The sequence below is a fragment of the Pygocentrus nattereri genome, chromosome 30 (genome assembly GCF_015220715.1).
Source record: "Pygocentrus nattereri isolate fPygNat1 chromosome 30, fPygNat1.pri, whole genome shotgun sequence".
In the NCBI taxonomy this organism is placed as follows: Eukaryota; Metazoa; Chordata; class Actinopteri; order Characiformes; family Serrasalmidae; genus Pygocentrus; species Pygocentrus nattereri.
In genome coordinates this window covers 16747853-16763813 of record NC_051240.1, presented here as the reverse complement: position 1 = coordinate 16763813, position 15961 = coordinate 16747853, and the positions used below count along the sequence as shown (strand labels likewise).

General features: G+C 41.5%; 1 protein-coding gene across 1 annotated transcript in view; it reads left to right on the top strand.

The window, feature by feature from the left end:
- iqca1 (IQ motif containing with AAA domain 1) overlaps positions 1–15961 on the top strand; it is a 98663-nt gene that overhangs the window by 9162 nt on the left and 73540 nt on the right. The window contains exons 5-7 of the mRNA XM_017714938.2: positions 5206–5277; positions 5473–5675; positions 15206–15290. Of these exons, the coding sequence (XP_017570427.2) occupies positions 5206–5277; positions 5473–5675; positions 15206–15290 (360 nt within the window). The remainder of the gene's footprint in view (positions 1–5205; positions 5278–5472; positions 5676–15205; positions 15291–15961) is intronic.

The following is a 15961-nucleotide window of genomic DNA, read 5'->3' as shown; positions in this document are numbered from 1 at the left end:
AGTAAATCTCTGGAGCTCACCGCTGTTATGCTGTAATTTACAGCCAAGGACATTCTAAACTGCAGTTAATAGCTGCTGAGAGCTCACATTATACCTCCCCACACTGTATTAAGTTATTCTTGAAATTCTCAACAAACCACCAGAGGCTTCTTTAATGTAAAACAATATCACCAGGGCCACATTTCTCCACGTATTCTTTTCCTGGAGTATGATTTATGATACACCAATTGCATGTTTGTGGATGAATATACATGTACTTTGGGTTATAAATGTATAACCTGGGCATTGCTAGGCCAAATCACAGCTATGAAATATATCTGTGTAATTTTAAAGGTAATAAAAAGTCATTTATTGTTGTTTTTACCACAATTGCTCCACTCCGCTCCGCTCAGGGTCGCATAACTCAAATGCCAAACTTTGAGCGATTTGCCACAAAATGTAATGTCAGCATTCATGTGGACATCCAAATATTCTGCAGCCTTTCAACCTGGACAATGAGTACATTTAGGGTACACCGGTCAGGCATAACATCAAGACCGCCTCCTTTTTTCTACGCTCACTGTCCACTTTATCAGCTCCACTTACTGTATAGCTGCACTCTGTAGTTCTACAGTTACAGACTGTAGTCCATCTGTTTCTCTGATACTCTGTTACCCTGTTCTTCAGTGGTCAGGACCCCCATGGACCCTCACAGAGCAGGTACTATTTGGGTCATTCTCAGCACTGCAGTAACACTGATGTGGTGGTGGTGTGTTAGTGTGTGTTGTGCTGGTCTGAGTGGATCAGACACAGCAGTGCTGCTGGAGTGTTTAAACACCTCAGTGTCGCTGCTGGACTGAGAATAGTCCACTAACCAAAAACATCCAGCCAACAGCGTCCTGTGACCACTGATGAAGGACTAGAGGGTGACCAACACAAACTGTGCAGCAGCAGATGAGCTGTCGTCTCTGACTTTACATCTACAAGGTGGACCGACAAGGAAGGAGTGTCTAACAGAGTGGACAGTGAGTGGACACAGTGTTTAAAAACTCCAGCAGCACTGCTTTGTCTGATCCACTCGTACCAGCACAACACACACACCACTACCATGCCAGTATTACTGCAGTGCTGAGAATGATCATCCACCCTGAGAATGATCATCCACCTACTCTGCGAGGGTCCATGAGGGTCCTGACCACTGAAGAACAGGGTAACAGAGTATCAGAGAAACAGATGGACTACAGTCTGTAACTGTAGAACTACAGAGTGCAGCTATACAGTAAGTGGAGCTGATAAAGTGGACAGTGAGCGTAGAAACGAGGAGGTGGTCAGAGTGTTATGCCTGATCGGTGTATATTCAATATAGCTGGACAGAGCCAAACGGCCTCCAACTGTGGAAACGATGTGAATTTTATTATGGTCCATGTGCAGAAATCATAATATTCATGCAAGTGTGATTTAAGCATAGCTGGACAAACATCAAGCCCGCTTTCAGTCACAGGGGAGAGCACAACCATATCCCAACCTGAGCGTGAACTCACATGACGTCCATCTGTACTGTCATCACCCTTGACTGGCTCTGCAATGCTAAATCTACCCACCAGGGATTATGCATGTCATGCGATCCCACTCATATATAAAAGATACATGCCCAGCTCATCTGTGCGGATAATGTGCTTATGGCCCTTTTGTTAGCAGGGAGTGGATTAGCGCCTCGGTGATGAGAGATGCAAGAGAGAAAGTGTTCCTGGATTTTAGGCCTTCTTTTCTCCTCTTCTAATCATGTAATCTGAGCTGGGGTAGCTTGACGTCCTCCTCAATGCGTGTGTACTGAATGCCTGCTGAACCCAGACACTGATGCAGTCTTAAAGAGATCTGAGATATGACTGAAGAGATCTAAGTGTTTTTTGCAATCGCGTGAGAAAGAGACCCTGCGAGTGTGCGTACTGTACGGAACAGGGCTTTGCCACAACAACACGGCTTTCTTTTCACTTGTCCTGACGGTTATTGCATATTTAATATGAGTGGCTGATACATTTAATCCTGTTTCTGACGCTTAAAAACTATGGATTAAGCCATGTAGTTGATCATACCGAGAGCTCCTCATGCACTTCCTCTTAGCCACTGTGTACTTCGCATTATCCACTAATTCTCAGCCATTTAGAAACAGACAAATCTTCACGCATTCATGCACTAAGACCACATATTTCAAAACTGGTAACCAAATCTCACTGTATGTTACTGTCAACCACTAATTTTGCATGAAAAACAGAGATTCAACTTTCAAAAAGTTTAAAAACCTTCAAAGATCAATGAGTTGTGAGAAATTGAAAAAGTCTCTCATAGTTATTAGGTCGTATAACAGGGGGCAGTCGTGGGCTGGAGTTTAGGGAGCCGGCCCTGTGACCGGAAAGTCGCTGGTTCGAACCCCATAGCTGACAGTACATTACTGAGGTGCCCTTGAGCAAGACGCCTAACTCCTAACTGCTGTGGATAGGGCTGCCCACTGCTCCGGGCAAGTGTGCTCACTGCCCCCTAGTGTGTGCGTATGCTCACTAGTGTGTATGTGGTGTTTCACTATGTGGATGGATGAAATTTCCCTGTTGTGGGGCTAATAAGGGTCACTTAATACAAAGTTTTCACATTGCTATGGCTAAATATCTCAGGATAACAAATGTGTCTCAATCATAACAAAATATATGGTGAAAAATAGAACATTTCTCATAATTTTGACTTATTATCTTATCTTATAATTATGAATTTGTGTCTTCTAATAAGCAGTTAGTATTTAATTATAAGTAAATATCTTGTAAAAATGAGAAAGATCGTACTGATATGGGATACTATCTCATAAGCATGAGAAAATCTTGCTACGACTTACTAGTATTTCATAATTACGAGGTAGACGAGATGAAGTGTGATCATCATTTTGAGATCATAATAGTAATTAGTATTGGTGTTTTGGCTTACCAAGTGGCTTAATTTCATCTCCATCGCAGAAACAGGCTTCCATATAAACTGGCATTTTGTATGTTTTTCCCTCGGTGTGTGTTAAGTGATTTACTGGGGTCAAACGGTAGGCCACGGTATTATACTGAGAAGGTCTAATCTCCTCAGTGTTTGCCCTTCTCATTCTCTAACTCTCAGTCTTACTTCTGGGGTCTGAAATCCTGGAGACATAATCTCTTTTATCCCACCAACCTTAATTGCACTGGCTTCATTGTTGCTCTCACGTAGAGGCAGGAAAATCCTCAGGATAAATGAAACTCCTTCCCACTGCCTATGAGCAAAAAGCTAAAAGCTGAGCCTTAAGATGACATGCCTTCATACTGAGGTCAACCTGGAACGGCTCTCATTCTCACTGTTTTGTACGCATACAAAACTGAATTCTCCAGTTTCAAAGAAAACGGCCAGTCACAGACGTTGTACATTCCTTTCAGCTAAGAAGTGAATGCAGGTGATGTGGCGATAGAGGGGCAGTCGTGGGGAACCGGCTCTGTGACCGGAAGGTCACTGGTTCGATCCCCTTGGCTGACAGTCCATAACTGAAGTACCCTTGAGCAAGACGCCTAACCCCCAACCACGGATAGGGCTGCCCACCGCTCCGGGCAAGTGTGCTCACTGCCCCCTAGTGTGTGTTCACTAGTGTGCATGTTGGTGTTTCACTGCACGGATGGGTTAAATGCAGAGGTCTAAACCCCCCGGTGTGCAGACTTGAGGAACAACTTGAGGTTTTTACAGTGTGAATCATTGGTATCTGAACTGAAATCAGATACTAATGATTCACGCTGTAAAAACCTCAAGTTGTTCCTTAATACAAAGAATCAACGTTCTTCTGCATTTGGATGTTCAACATAAGGCTGTTTGACACAATTGAGCTGTTAAGGTGTTGAGGTGTAGTGAAATTTAAATATCACCTTCCCTCAAAACTGAAGGTGGGACAATTCAGGCATTTGTACATGCATTGAATTGTCCCACCTTCCACAAATACTTGGACTTCATTTTAGCATATTGGAGTTTAAATTGAATAATGTAATTTGCGGGTATCTACATCTAAACTGGGTGAATGGTGTAGAAATTCAAACCACAGACATCACCAGATGTTGTCTTTTTCCTTGGTGAAGCTCTACCAGGCCTTCATTACAGCGGTCATCAGTTCCTGGTTGTTCTTGAGGTGTTTTACCTTCAGCTTTGCCTTTAGTAAATCAAATCCATGCTTGATTGGATTGAGGTCAGCTGATAGACTTGGCCATTTCAGAATATTCCACTACATTGCCTTAAAAACGCCTTGGATTGCTTTTGCAGTATGCTTTAAATCATTGCCAGTCTGCATTGTGAAGTGCCGTCCAATGGGTTCTGAAGCATTGGCTGAGGAGATAATGTAGCCCTATACACTTGAGAACCCATCCTGCTGCTTTTGGCAGCATTCATATCATCAATAAATACAATGGAACCAGCTCCATGGGCCCCCATACATGCCCATGCCATAATACTACCGCCACCATGCTTCATAGATGATTGGATAGTGAGTAGTCTATAAGATATTGATACAGAATTATACAGGCTTTTTTTTGGCAAACTTTAATCTGGTCACACACTTGAAATCAAGTCTAGACCTTTTATCTGCTTACGTGCAAGTGAAATAATGAGGGCATAATGCACACCTGGACATAGAACCGCTGAGCAGCCGACTGTCAAATGACTTCTGACCTTAAAAAGGAGGGAGCTATGTATAAAAACAGTTCATGTTCATATGACATGGCTCATCTGATTTTATATGTAAATAACCTCTGAATTAACACTAAAAGTCTGCACACTGAGCTCATATTCATTATTTAATTTTAGCTCCAAGAAATCTGAAACGACAGTGAACTTATCCAAACATTTCTAGACCTGGCTGTATATTTTAAATAGTTTCTAAAGGGCTCCTTGGCAAATAGCCCATCACAAGTCTCATACTTTCTCTTATTCTGGCATTATGTGGTTTATATGTCTTCATTTGAAGGCCCACAGCAGACAGTGGTGCTGCAGCACCTTAACCACTGAGCCACCACTACATCATCCATGGCAATTCAAGATTTGTTTGGTATTCCTGTATGACAAATGTTTATTTGGAAAGCTAGCTTTGTGCGAGAAAGGAATGTGATGTCATCATGCCCAAAGCCCCGGACTCCTTCTCAGGGACTGATCCGTGTACATCTGTTTTTTGTTTGTCATATACTGTAGGTGTGGAGGGGTTACAGACAGAGGAAGAGGACCAGCAAGGAGCGTCTAGAGGAAATGATCTTTTTGGGAATGGTTGGTATCAGGATGCCCTGCACGTTTCCTCTCCTGGTTTATTGGCTCAGTTCTCTTTCTGTTTTTATGATTGTTTTTCAGTTTCTGAGTGAGTCAATGACGGTGAAGCTGTCACGTGTTTCGTCCTTTCCAGATGTACACTTAGCAAGAATCAGATAAGGATCTTACTCTGTATCAACTTACTGCTGTTCACAGATAGCACCTCAGCTCCCAAATCTCAGCCCTGCCCAGCAGCGAGCCCAGCAGGTGGAGAGCAGTAGGAGGCAGGTGCAGGAGGACCATGAGACAGAGTACCAGCAGGCACTGGTCACCATCAAAGAGTCAGTTCGTTTAGTGGATGGACCAGACATAAAGGAAACAATGCAGGAGCAGCTACGCCAGTGGTTCCTCGAATGCCGGTAAAGCAAAACTGAGATGTAACTAGGGGTCTAACATGTAGTGTCAAAGTCAAAGGCCTCCTTTTTTATTTTTTATTTGTTTAATTTCCAGTTATTCGTTTTTTATGATTAGGAAAAAGCTGAAAACTTACATTAACCTCTTATTCTCCAGGGTATATTTTGGTGAATTTTCGTGACCAAATCGTAAGGCAAATTATTCAGTAACTGCATGAAATAAACGCAGATTTTTTATTTTATTTATATATTTATTTTTAAAAGCTCCCCTCAATTGAACAGAACGTGTGTTTTATGATCTCCACATATCACTACATGCTTACAATTTACTGCTGAAAGCCAAAAATCGACTTTCAGTAGAAAAACAAAGTTCAGCTTCTTTTATTATAAGGGTTTAAAATGACATCACCGTCTATTAGACTGGAGAGAAGAGCTACAGCCTCACACGACGCCCAGCTTCTGAATGGAGCTTATGAAATATGAACGTTATGAAGAACATGACGGAGTGCGGTTTGGAACCACCGGTGGTCTCATTGAGTTTAAGAGGCTACACAGAAAATTACACCGAAGCCTTAAAAACTAAATATAATTGCAATGCCAGGGATCGAGGAGGCGGACGCATATGCGGAGATACATGACTTTTATTCAGGGCAAATCCAGGGTCTTAGTCTAGACAGTCCAGGTTCATTAAGCCAACACGGATAGAACGGGGGGCAGACATGACAGACAAACCAGAATCAAACAAACAATCAACACGATCAAACATCCAACATCAAACAGTACATCCAAACAGTTTAAACAAAGATCAGTAACCAGACAGGGGGGAAACACAGGGCTTAAATACACAAGGGTAAACGAGCGACAGGTGGAAACACAGGTGGAGACAATCAGGGGTGGAGTAACCAAAACAAGGGGCCGGACTATGAAACCAAAACAAACGCACATGGATGAAAAAGTAAACAAAAAGCATGTGGACAGGACTGGGAGGGGCCAATCGTGACAATATATATATTTTTTGTGTATTTAGTGTGTCTGACCCTGTTTCCTTTATTAGTCCATTCTTTGGAGACTTGCTTTCAGTTCTTCAGAGAATTTTCAGCGTTTTTCCAAACCTCCAAAGGTGCATTTTCTACAGTGCATGATATTTCATTCAGTGAAAATTGGAAAATTGAATTGCCGATCACTGAAATCACAGACGATGATTATCCATTACTTGGATCATGAAAAGCAAAAAATGTGACCAACGTCTCATACTGAACTTTGGAGGTGCGGGAAAATATCCCTGCAGATTTCTTTGAACATCAGAAAAGAGTGGAAGCTGGAATGAAGGCAAAGATCACATTTAGTGATAGGTTGCTGTATGATGTCTGTTAAACATGTTTTCTGCTGTTTTCCTGATGCTGAAAAATGAATAGGTTGTATTTAACGTCCGTTCTGAGTGGATATCAAACAAACGAGGGGTGTTCTTTGACCTGTGAACGCTGTATACTACTATAAACCAGTCGTACAGGAAAATAATACGGAGGTGAAAGTGTTATAGATTATTATCGAGATCTTTTTTGTAAAATTAGTGCTACAGATTTTTTTTTGCTGAATTCATTCACAGAAAGATGCGGCACAGCAGAATGAAGAACTCGTACCTCTGCATGCTTTCTTTCAGTAGCTTCGGGGCTGTTCATGTCTGGTAAGCTGCTGTCGTGCAGGCTTCCTCTTAGCACTTGTGTGCTTGGGCTAATCCGCTAATTTGCTCCCATGCTCCAGTGCTCGTCATTCACAAGAGCTTTGCGCTCCATCTCTCCATCTGCATTATCTCGCTCTAATTGTGAGATGCATTCCTCCCCCGTTTTTGTCTCTGCCCCTTTTGCTCGGAGGCTGGAATGTTAACGGTAGCTACGGTGGTCTCAATTAGCCTTTCTTGTTTATGCTAAGCTAACACTCTTGCTTGGTCAGCTTGTGCTCGGTTCAGAGTGGGGCCAGGCTGATTAGCGCATTCCAGGCTGATTTACAACTGGCCACTGGATGTTGCTGCCCATTAGTGTGGAGACTAGGGTCATAAGTCATCTCAGTTGGACCCCACAGGGAAGGTGAGTGACCATAGGCCCTTCAGCAGCCTCTCTGTGCAATGACCTTACCGGGCTCCGAGTGCTTGTATAAACCATGTACGTGACACAAGGTCAAGACCTGCAGGGTGAGGCGTGTTGGCGTAGGTTTGGTGCGCTGATTAAGGTAGACGAGGTGAAACAGTCACGGTGCAGTCTGACAGCGGGCCAGACAGATGGTGAATCACTCAAACATGACTGTAGGAACCTGAGGGCTTGGAGGGGAAACAATGTAAAGCGTGTATGATACTTATGCGCTCTTTTGAAGCAAGGAATTATGCAGGCTGTGGCCTTCATATAGGCTATGGATAGGACCTGTAGACTCATGTAAGCCTTGGAAATGAATGGGCGCAATGAAGTGAGCTGAACTTATAAGAACAACCAGCACCTTTAAACCAAAAAGCAAAGGAATTATGCAGGCTGTGGCCTTCATATAGGCGATGGACAGTACCGGTAGGCTGGTGTAAGCCATGGAAATGAATGGGCGCAATGAAGTGGGCCAAACTTATAAGAACAACCAGCACCTTTAAACCAAAAAGCAAAGGAATTATGCAGGCTGTGGCCTTCATATAGGCGATGGACAGTACCGGTAGGCTGGTGTAAGCCATGGAAATGAATGGGCGCAATGAAGTGGGCCAAACAAATAAGAACAACCAGCACCTTTAAACCACAAAGCAAACTATGAGGTATACAAATATCTATACTGTAATATGTTTTGTTTACTTTGTAAGCTCTAAGGAAGTGGTGATGGATGGATGGATGGATGGATGGATGGATAGATAGATAGATAGATAGATAGATAGATAGATAGATAGATAGATAGATAGATAGATAGATAGATAGATAAGGTATGTTATGTACTCTCAGAGGAAGCAGTTATGTGTTATATTCTATATACAATGAACAGTCTGTTGCATGGAAATGCAAGGGATAATAAATAAATAAATAAATATTGTGTGCGACACACGAGTATGAGTATTAGTGGAGTGGTGTGGAGTTCAGCAGGGTGATGGTTCTGGTCCGAACGCTTCTGTATCTCCTCCCGGATGGGAGAAGGTGAAACAGTGTGTGGCTGGGTTGGGGGTCCTTGATGATCACAGGTCGTAGCCTATGACCATGCCGATGAATCCTGTCAAGCCTCGACCTTGATGATCGAGGTCACAGCAGGCATAGCTAACTTAGAAATAGTTCAACTGTTTTACTACACACTTCTATAACCTAAGAATAACTCAGCCAGTTTGCATTATAGTCCATGGAGTTAGTGAATCAGAACCCTTATTATGTAATAAGTATGGGATGTTAAGTGTTTAACCCCTTAAACCCCCAGGCTTTTTGCATACTAAGGCCTATTATTCAGTAACTATACAGATTACAGTGCAAACTGGCTCAGCTATTCTTAGGGTATAAAAGTGGGTAGTAAAACTTTCGGCCTGCTGGCGGGCCCTGGCCATTTAAGGTTACAGGAAAGACTCACAAGGATTTTTCTTATAAGTGCTGCATAATTCTGCGTAATTGTTGAGATGTAGTCACTCAGAGTGGTTTGATGAAATGCTCTGTTTTAGAGGAACTTTCTGAGTCAGAATTATTCACGTCTGAAGTGGTTAATGCCTCTAAAAGTCATGTCACGCAAAGCTACTACATGAAAGCTTTACAAGCTCTGTGTCTCCTATGCAACCATCATTGATCACTGAAGATTTACCAGTGCTGAAAAGTTTGCATGTGTTTGCTAGAAGCTGGCTTTTATAACTCAGTGTTCTATGAAATACACACACACACACTCACACACACCTCATCTAAACCGCTTATCCTTCTGGGTCTCGGTGGTGTTGCTGGATCCTATCCCAGCTGTCATTGGGCGGAAGGCCTGTACACCCTGGCCAGGTCACCAGTCCATCGCAGGGCAGACAGACAGACAGACACACACATTTCTATGACATATAACTTTCATTAATTATATTGGTTGGTTAGTGTAGTGGTTAACACCTCTGCCTTCTATGCTGTAGACTGGTGTTCAATCCCCCACCTGGGTAAGCACCCTACACTATACCAATAAGAGTCCTTGGGCAAGACTCCTAACACCACCTTTGCCTACTTGTGTAAAAATGATCAAAAATTGTAAGTTGCTCTGGATAAGAGTGTCAGCCAAATGCCATAAATATATTAACAGCATTGAAAGTATGAAAGCAGTTTGAAAAGTTCTCTCATTTTCCAGCTTCCTCATCGTTCTTGCACCACTACGTTTAGCTTTCAGCTTGTTAATGTACTGAGGTATGAATGTCATTTGTGTAATCCACTCTTTTTATTGTAATGATGATTTGAAGACAGTTACTACACTTAGCTTTCTACTAACAACGAGAGATTGGAACCTTAGTGCACCTTAAAGCAGTTGTAGTTTTTAAACGTTCCTTCCAGCATCCTGCCTTGGAAGCGAGTAAGCATGTTTACAACAGATGGTCATATTTTGGCCTAAGTGTGCTTTTAACATCTCTGAAATAAAAAAAAAAATCATGATCAATATAAAGCGTTTCAAATGTTAAACCAATCAAATAAGTAAATAAATTAAAATCCCATTAAAGACGTTCTGAAGTGGAGCTTTGTCAGATGAGGAAATACAGTCCGGCATTCCTCATGCTATGTTTAAAACCGTTAAATGGATCATGCTGGTGTCACGACTGGCCCCTCCCAGTCCTGTCCATGTGCTTTTTGTTTACTTTTTACATTTATGGCATTTGGCTGACGCTCTTATCCAGAGCAACTTACAATTTGATCATTTTTTTACACAGGTAGGCCAAGGTGGTGTTAGGAGTCTTGCCCAAGGACCCTTATTGGTATAGTGTTGGGTGTTTGCCCTGGTTGGGGATTGAACCCCAGTCCACAGCATAGAAGGCAAAGGTGTTAACCACTACACTACACCAACCTTTTTCAGCCATGTGTGTTTGTTTTGGTTTCCTAGTCCGGCCCCTTGTTTTGGTTTCTCCGCCCCTGATTGTCTCCACCTGTGTTTCCACCTGTCCCTCGTTTACCCTTGTGTATTTAAGCCTTGTGTTTTCCCCCCTGTCTGGTTACTGGTCTTTGTTTGAACTGTCTGGATTGTTGGCTGTATTGTATTCTCTTGGTGTTTGGTGTTTAGTTCCGTGTTCATTTCGTCATGTCTGTCCCTCCTGCTCTCCGTGTTGGATGTTTGACCCTGGACCGGCTTGACTATGACCCTGGATTTTCCCTTAATAAACGTCGCTTACCTCAGCACATGCGTCTGCCTCCTGGCTCCCGGCCGTTACAGCTGGTTTCAGGAAACGTAAGGTCACTTGATAAAACCTTTCACCTCTCTTTTAGATGTGCTAATAGGCATATCTCTGCCTGTCCAAGTCAGCATGCACAATTTGGTTCCTCTATAGGAAGAATATTACTTCAGCATAGTGTTAGTCTATTTAAACAAGGGGCCAAAAGTGTTCAAAGTTGAAGTATTGAATTGTTCACCACACTGCCGTACTGAAATAGCACTTAACCTGTAATACGTCTTGTTTAGCAGGGGAAATCACAACTATACACTGTTAGAAATAATGTTCCCTCAAAGCTCCAGCCTTGGTTCTAAGGTCTGATTGTGGAGCTTAAATCAGTTTCTCCAGATGAAAAGTTGGTATTTGTCCCTTTTCGTAACCGAATGTTTTAAAACAGAGCAGTAGAATAAAAGCCTGGAGGCGAGGCGAGGCAGGGTGTATGGAGTCAGTCCAGCTCAGAACATATCATTTCAGTGGATTATGGTTCAGTTATGTTCCCTGACTGAAGGCACTGAGATGGACCCATGAGGGTCCCACCCCTCTCTGCATCCTGTTAATACTTGACAGTTGGGCCCAAATACCTATAATTTTTTTGGCCCTTGCACATTTTCCATGTTTTTTGGTGGCAAATAGTTTAACACGTTATTTTTTTTCCAGTGAAGCAAGCGTCACAGTCTGTTGAAACATTGAAACCTATGCTAGCATTTTGCTGTGGTGTTATTACAGAGACACTTAACCTCTGGTTTTGCTGAGTTGCATCTCAAATGCCTCTAATTCTGAGATCACATGTGACTTGCTTGACCATATTTGGTCCTCATACGTGACAGTTCCCTCAAATCATTTGGCAGATTGGCCACAACACTTGCGCACGCTAGTTCCTCTGGTCTTGTGATTTCTCACTTGCACTTACTTTTTTAAAGACTTACAGACTAATTAGACTCTTTTCTTAGCTTTATCATTACTGACTGCTCCCAAATATGAGGTTTTTTACCTTTTTTATCTAAAGTTGATGTTTAGTGTGCAACAATATGACGATGTCATAATTCAAAACTTTTACACTGTGAATGCCATCAGTAATAACTTCACCCATCTATCAGTGATGTATGTTAAAAAGTTTAATACGTTTACTTTGTTTCATTGCTACAAAATACAAGAATCATGAGCTACATGCTCCAATAAAGATACTAATAAACCAATTAAAACAAAGCATCACACAATGAACTCTAAACAATAGGCAAGTATACATGTTCAAGTAAATGTATTTTCTATTTGTATGAAATTTTAAGTCAAATAATCAGCAAGTCACCTGATGTTTTGGATTTAAAAATTTGCTGAATGTTTATAGCGTATATATATTTTCTGTTTTACTTGAATAATGTTAATGTAATTGTTTTGATACATGTATCACTATAACTGAGTCATCAGGTGCACGAAATCTGTTTTGTTAATGGATCTCTAAGTAACTTGAGCTTCAGACTCCTCTGCTTTGGTGTGTTTTACAAGATTCCAAAATCAGCGTTTCTTTTTATTTTTCATTAAATTGGTAGGATGTAGTCATTCAGAGTGGTTTGATCGAAACGATGCATTGTAGAGACACAACAACAAATTTTGATATGTTTATATACCTAGTACTAAAAATGGCACAAGTGCTGGGATAGGCTCCAGCCTATTCCACCAGGATGATAAGCAGCTTAGGTGAGTGAGTAGTAATGGTACAGTGATGATGATAATAGTTTTCCAAAGCCCTATTCTACTTGGATCAGTTTTACCTGGGAAGGTGCTGTAATCTGAGTAATTACCGATGAGATCTGTGATTTTAATCAAGCAATGTTCGTTAATTAAACAGTTTTAATAAATTAGAACTAAATCATATATAAAATGGTTAAAATAAGTCATTCTAAACAGCCGTGAAGCAACGGATCATGTGAACAGCAAACACTCGTAGCTCACAGAGACGGAGGAGCCTTCAGTCTGACGGACACAGCTGTCCAGCAAAACACCAAAAATAACCACTCTGTTGTTTAATTCTGCTTTTTGTTCCTTAGGAATAAACAGCATTTGGTGAAATTACTCACAGCGAGCCTGATGACCATGGCTGCTGTGTAATTTCAGCAGAAGATAATGGATTTGTGAATGCAGCATATTTAACTTTCATGTAATCACCTTTAGAGGCATTAAACACTTCAGATGTGCGCTTCCTATCATTACCACTGTGAAGAAATCTTTTTTCACAGCATTTAATGTAGCAAGAAAGCAAGCGAAGTTTATTTATACAGCACTTTTTACAACAGATGTTGTCACAAAGCAGCTTTACAGAACAATCAGTATTACAGAAGGGAAAGAAAAGAAAAGAAAATCTGGGTCCGAGCCCCCATGAGCGACGACGGTGGCAAGGAAAAACTCCCTAAAGAGGAAGAAACTTTGAGAGGAACCAAGACTCAGAAGGGGAACCCATCCTCCTACGGATGGGTTAATGTCAAACCGTCTGAAGGACTGTGTTTACATCTTAAACATCATGCAGAAGTTTCTCTTTAAAGTGTAGGTAATTGTGATCAGCCAGGCTTTCAAGCTCAATTTTGGACTGCAAATGTAAATCAAATGTAAGTGCATTAAATCTCTATGGTCCACAACAACCAACGGGAGCTTTTCTGCATATGGTGTGGGAATGTATGGATGTTAACTTGATGGATGATGGATAGAGGTTGCTACCATCTTATCTGCCCTGGTTGGACAAGGAAAATCCAGCCGTATTATTGCTAAATGATGACTCCAATTAAAATTTATCAGGAAGATGTGGCTCGCTGGTTTATCAGCTAAAAAGAAAAAAATCATTGCACAGAGGCAGCTTTGCCCCATAGTCGGGTGGTTGGTATAGTGTAGTGGGTACCACCTCTGCCTTGTAGACTGGGGTTCAATCCCCACCTGAGCAAGCACCCCACTATACCAATAATCCTTGGGCAAGACTCCTAACACCACCTTTGCTCAAATTGTAAGTCGCTCTGCATAAGAGTGTCTGCCAAATTGCCATAAATGTAAAAATAATCGGAGTGTACGACATTGGCTATTTCACCTGCATGACATAGTTGGGCAAAAGTTAGTTGACCACAGATTCAACAAGTTAAAACATCTACTCTTTAGACATGGCAACAGGTTTGTTGTGATGTGACAGACTGGAGCACATGTTATGACGTACATCTTCCAGGCTAACACTTTTTTTTTCTCTCTTATTTAATTTTATTTTTTAAAATCTCATCCTTTTTATTAAATCTTATTTAGTAAATAGTAATAAAGTAGGCACAGGTGATGGGGAGGGATGGGGACGCGGGAAGGGGATTTTTTTCTTGATTTCCTTCAGTTCTGTCATGTTGTGATAAAGAGCTGCTTGATTAACGGCAACAAATAAAAAAATTCATCATTAAAAAAATACCGCTTCTTCATGCAGTGCATGGGAGGATCTACTTCCTAAGTCTGATGCAAGACGAGTGGAACATGACAAAAACAAAAGAGAAAAAGGAATCCACCAGTCGAGCTATTACAGGATACTTCCAGCGAAGCTTAGTTCCTCTATGCGTCCTGCAGTAGTGAAGCCGCCTCTCAGTACGTGAGGTGCAGCCAGTCTGCTTCTGATTAAGCGAGGCAGAAGTGAGAGCGGAGAGCTGACGTTTTTATCCTGTTACTCTAAACCTGCCTGAGGTCCCCTGAGTGCGCGCTGGATCTGGCTAATATAACCTCCTCATTCGTGACATTCGCAGTTCTCATATGAGCCATTTGTCTTTGTTCCTGCTGTTTTATTGACCTGCATCTAGAAGTGAAGTCTGTCTTTTTTCATTCTGAAAAATCTCTGGCCTAATTGCATTACCCCACACCAGGCCTGTGATTTATTTACTTTTTTCCTCGTAATGGGAGGCCAATCAAACGAGGCCTTTCTTTACAAATGGGTAAAAGTAATTAACATTGTCAGCTGGAGGTTCTCGTGTGGATATTGAGCTGGGCTGTTTCCTTTGTTGACTTTTGTGAGTTTGGCAGAAAGCATGAACAAAATAAAAGCATTTGTTGTCTTTGTCACAAAAGCAGACCCCCTTTTTTATGGAACACACTACTCTAATATAGGTAGTTCGTGTCCAAACACATTAAAATGTGCCTATTTTTTACACTGCAGAGATGCTACCGGAAAATTCCCTGATTTCCCAAGTGCTGAGGATGGAGGATCAGCTTCTATATTTGCGCAGAAGACACCGGAGCAGGTCAACACACACACTTACACACAGGACATGGATAATGAAGCTATCTAACACAGCTTACACATCATGGCTACATTACTGTGCAAAAGTCAGAGACTACCCTTGACTTAAATTACTTTAGAGTCAAAAAATAACGTACATTTCTAATCAAATTATGCACTTTTCACTTTTCACCCTCAAAGTTCAGTCGTACAAGTTGGTTGCACTTTATGCTTCTAATGATTCAAGTGATCCCAAACACCAGCTAAGAACACCAGCAGTGTCGTTGTTCAGTTTGCTAATTTTCTTGTTTTTTTTGTCCAATTTCTTTTATCAGTAGACACATTTAAACAAATCAGAACTCTTTAGAACAATGTATCCCTGTCACAAAAAATGATATCTTTGTCAATAAGGCAGCTCATTATGTTTAGAGAAAGAAAATGTGCACATATGATCTTAAAAACACCACACCTACAGTGAAGTATGGTGGCGGGAGCATCAAGATATGGGCCTGTTCCATTGCAAACGATACTGGGGCATTACACACTAACAAACAGAATGTGAAAGGGGGGCTGTACCAGGACATATTAAGGGGAGAATTTCATCTCATTGGCTAAGAAAAGGGATCAAATAGACATTTCAGCAATATAACAACTCCAAGCATACGCTGTTAGGAATGAAGGTTCTGTACCGGT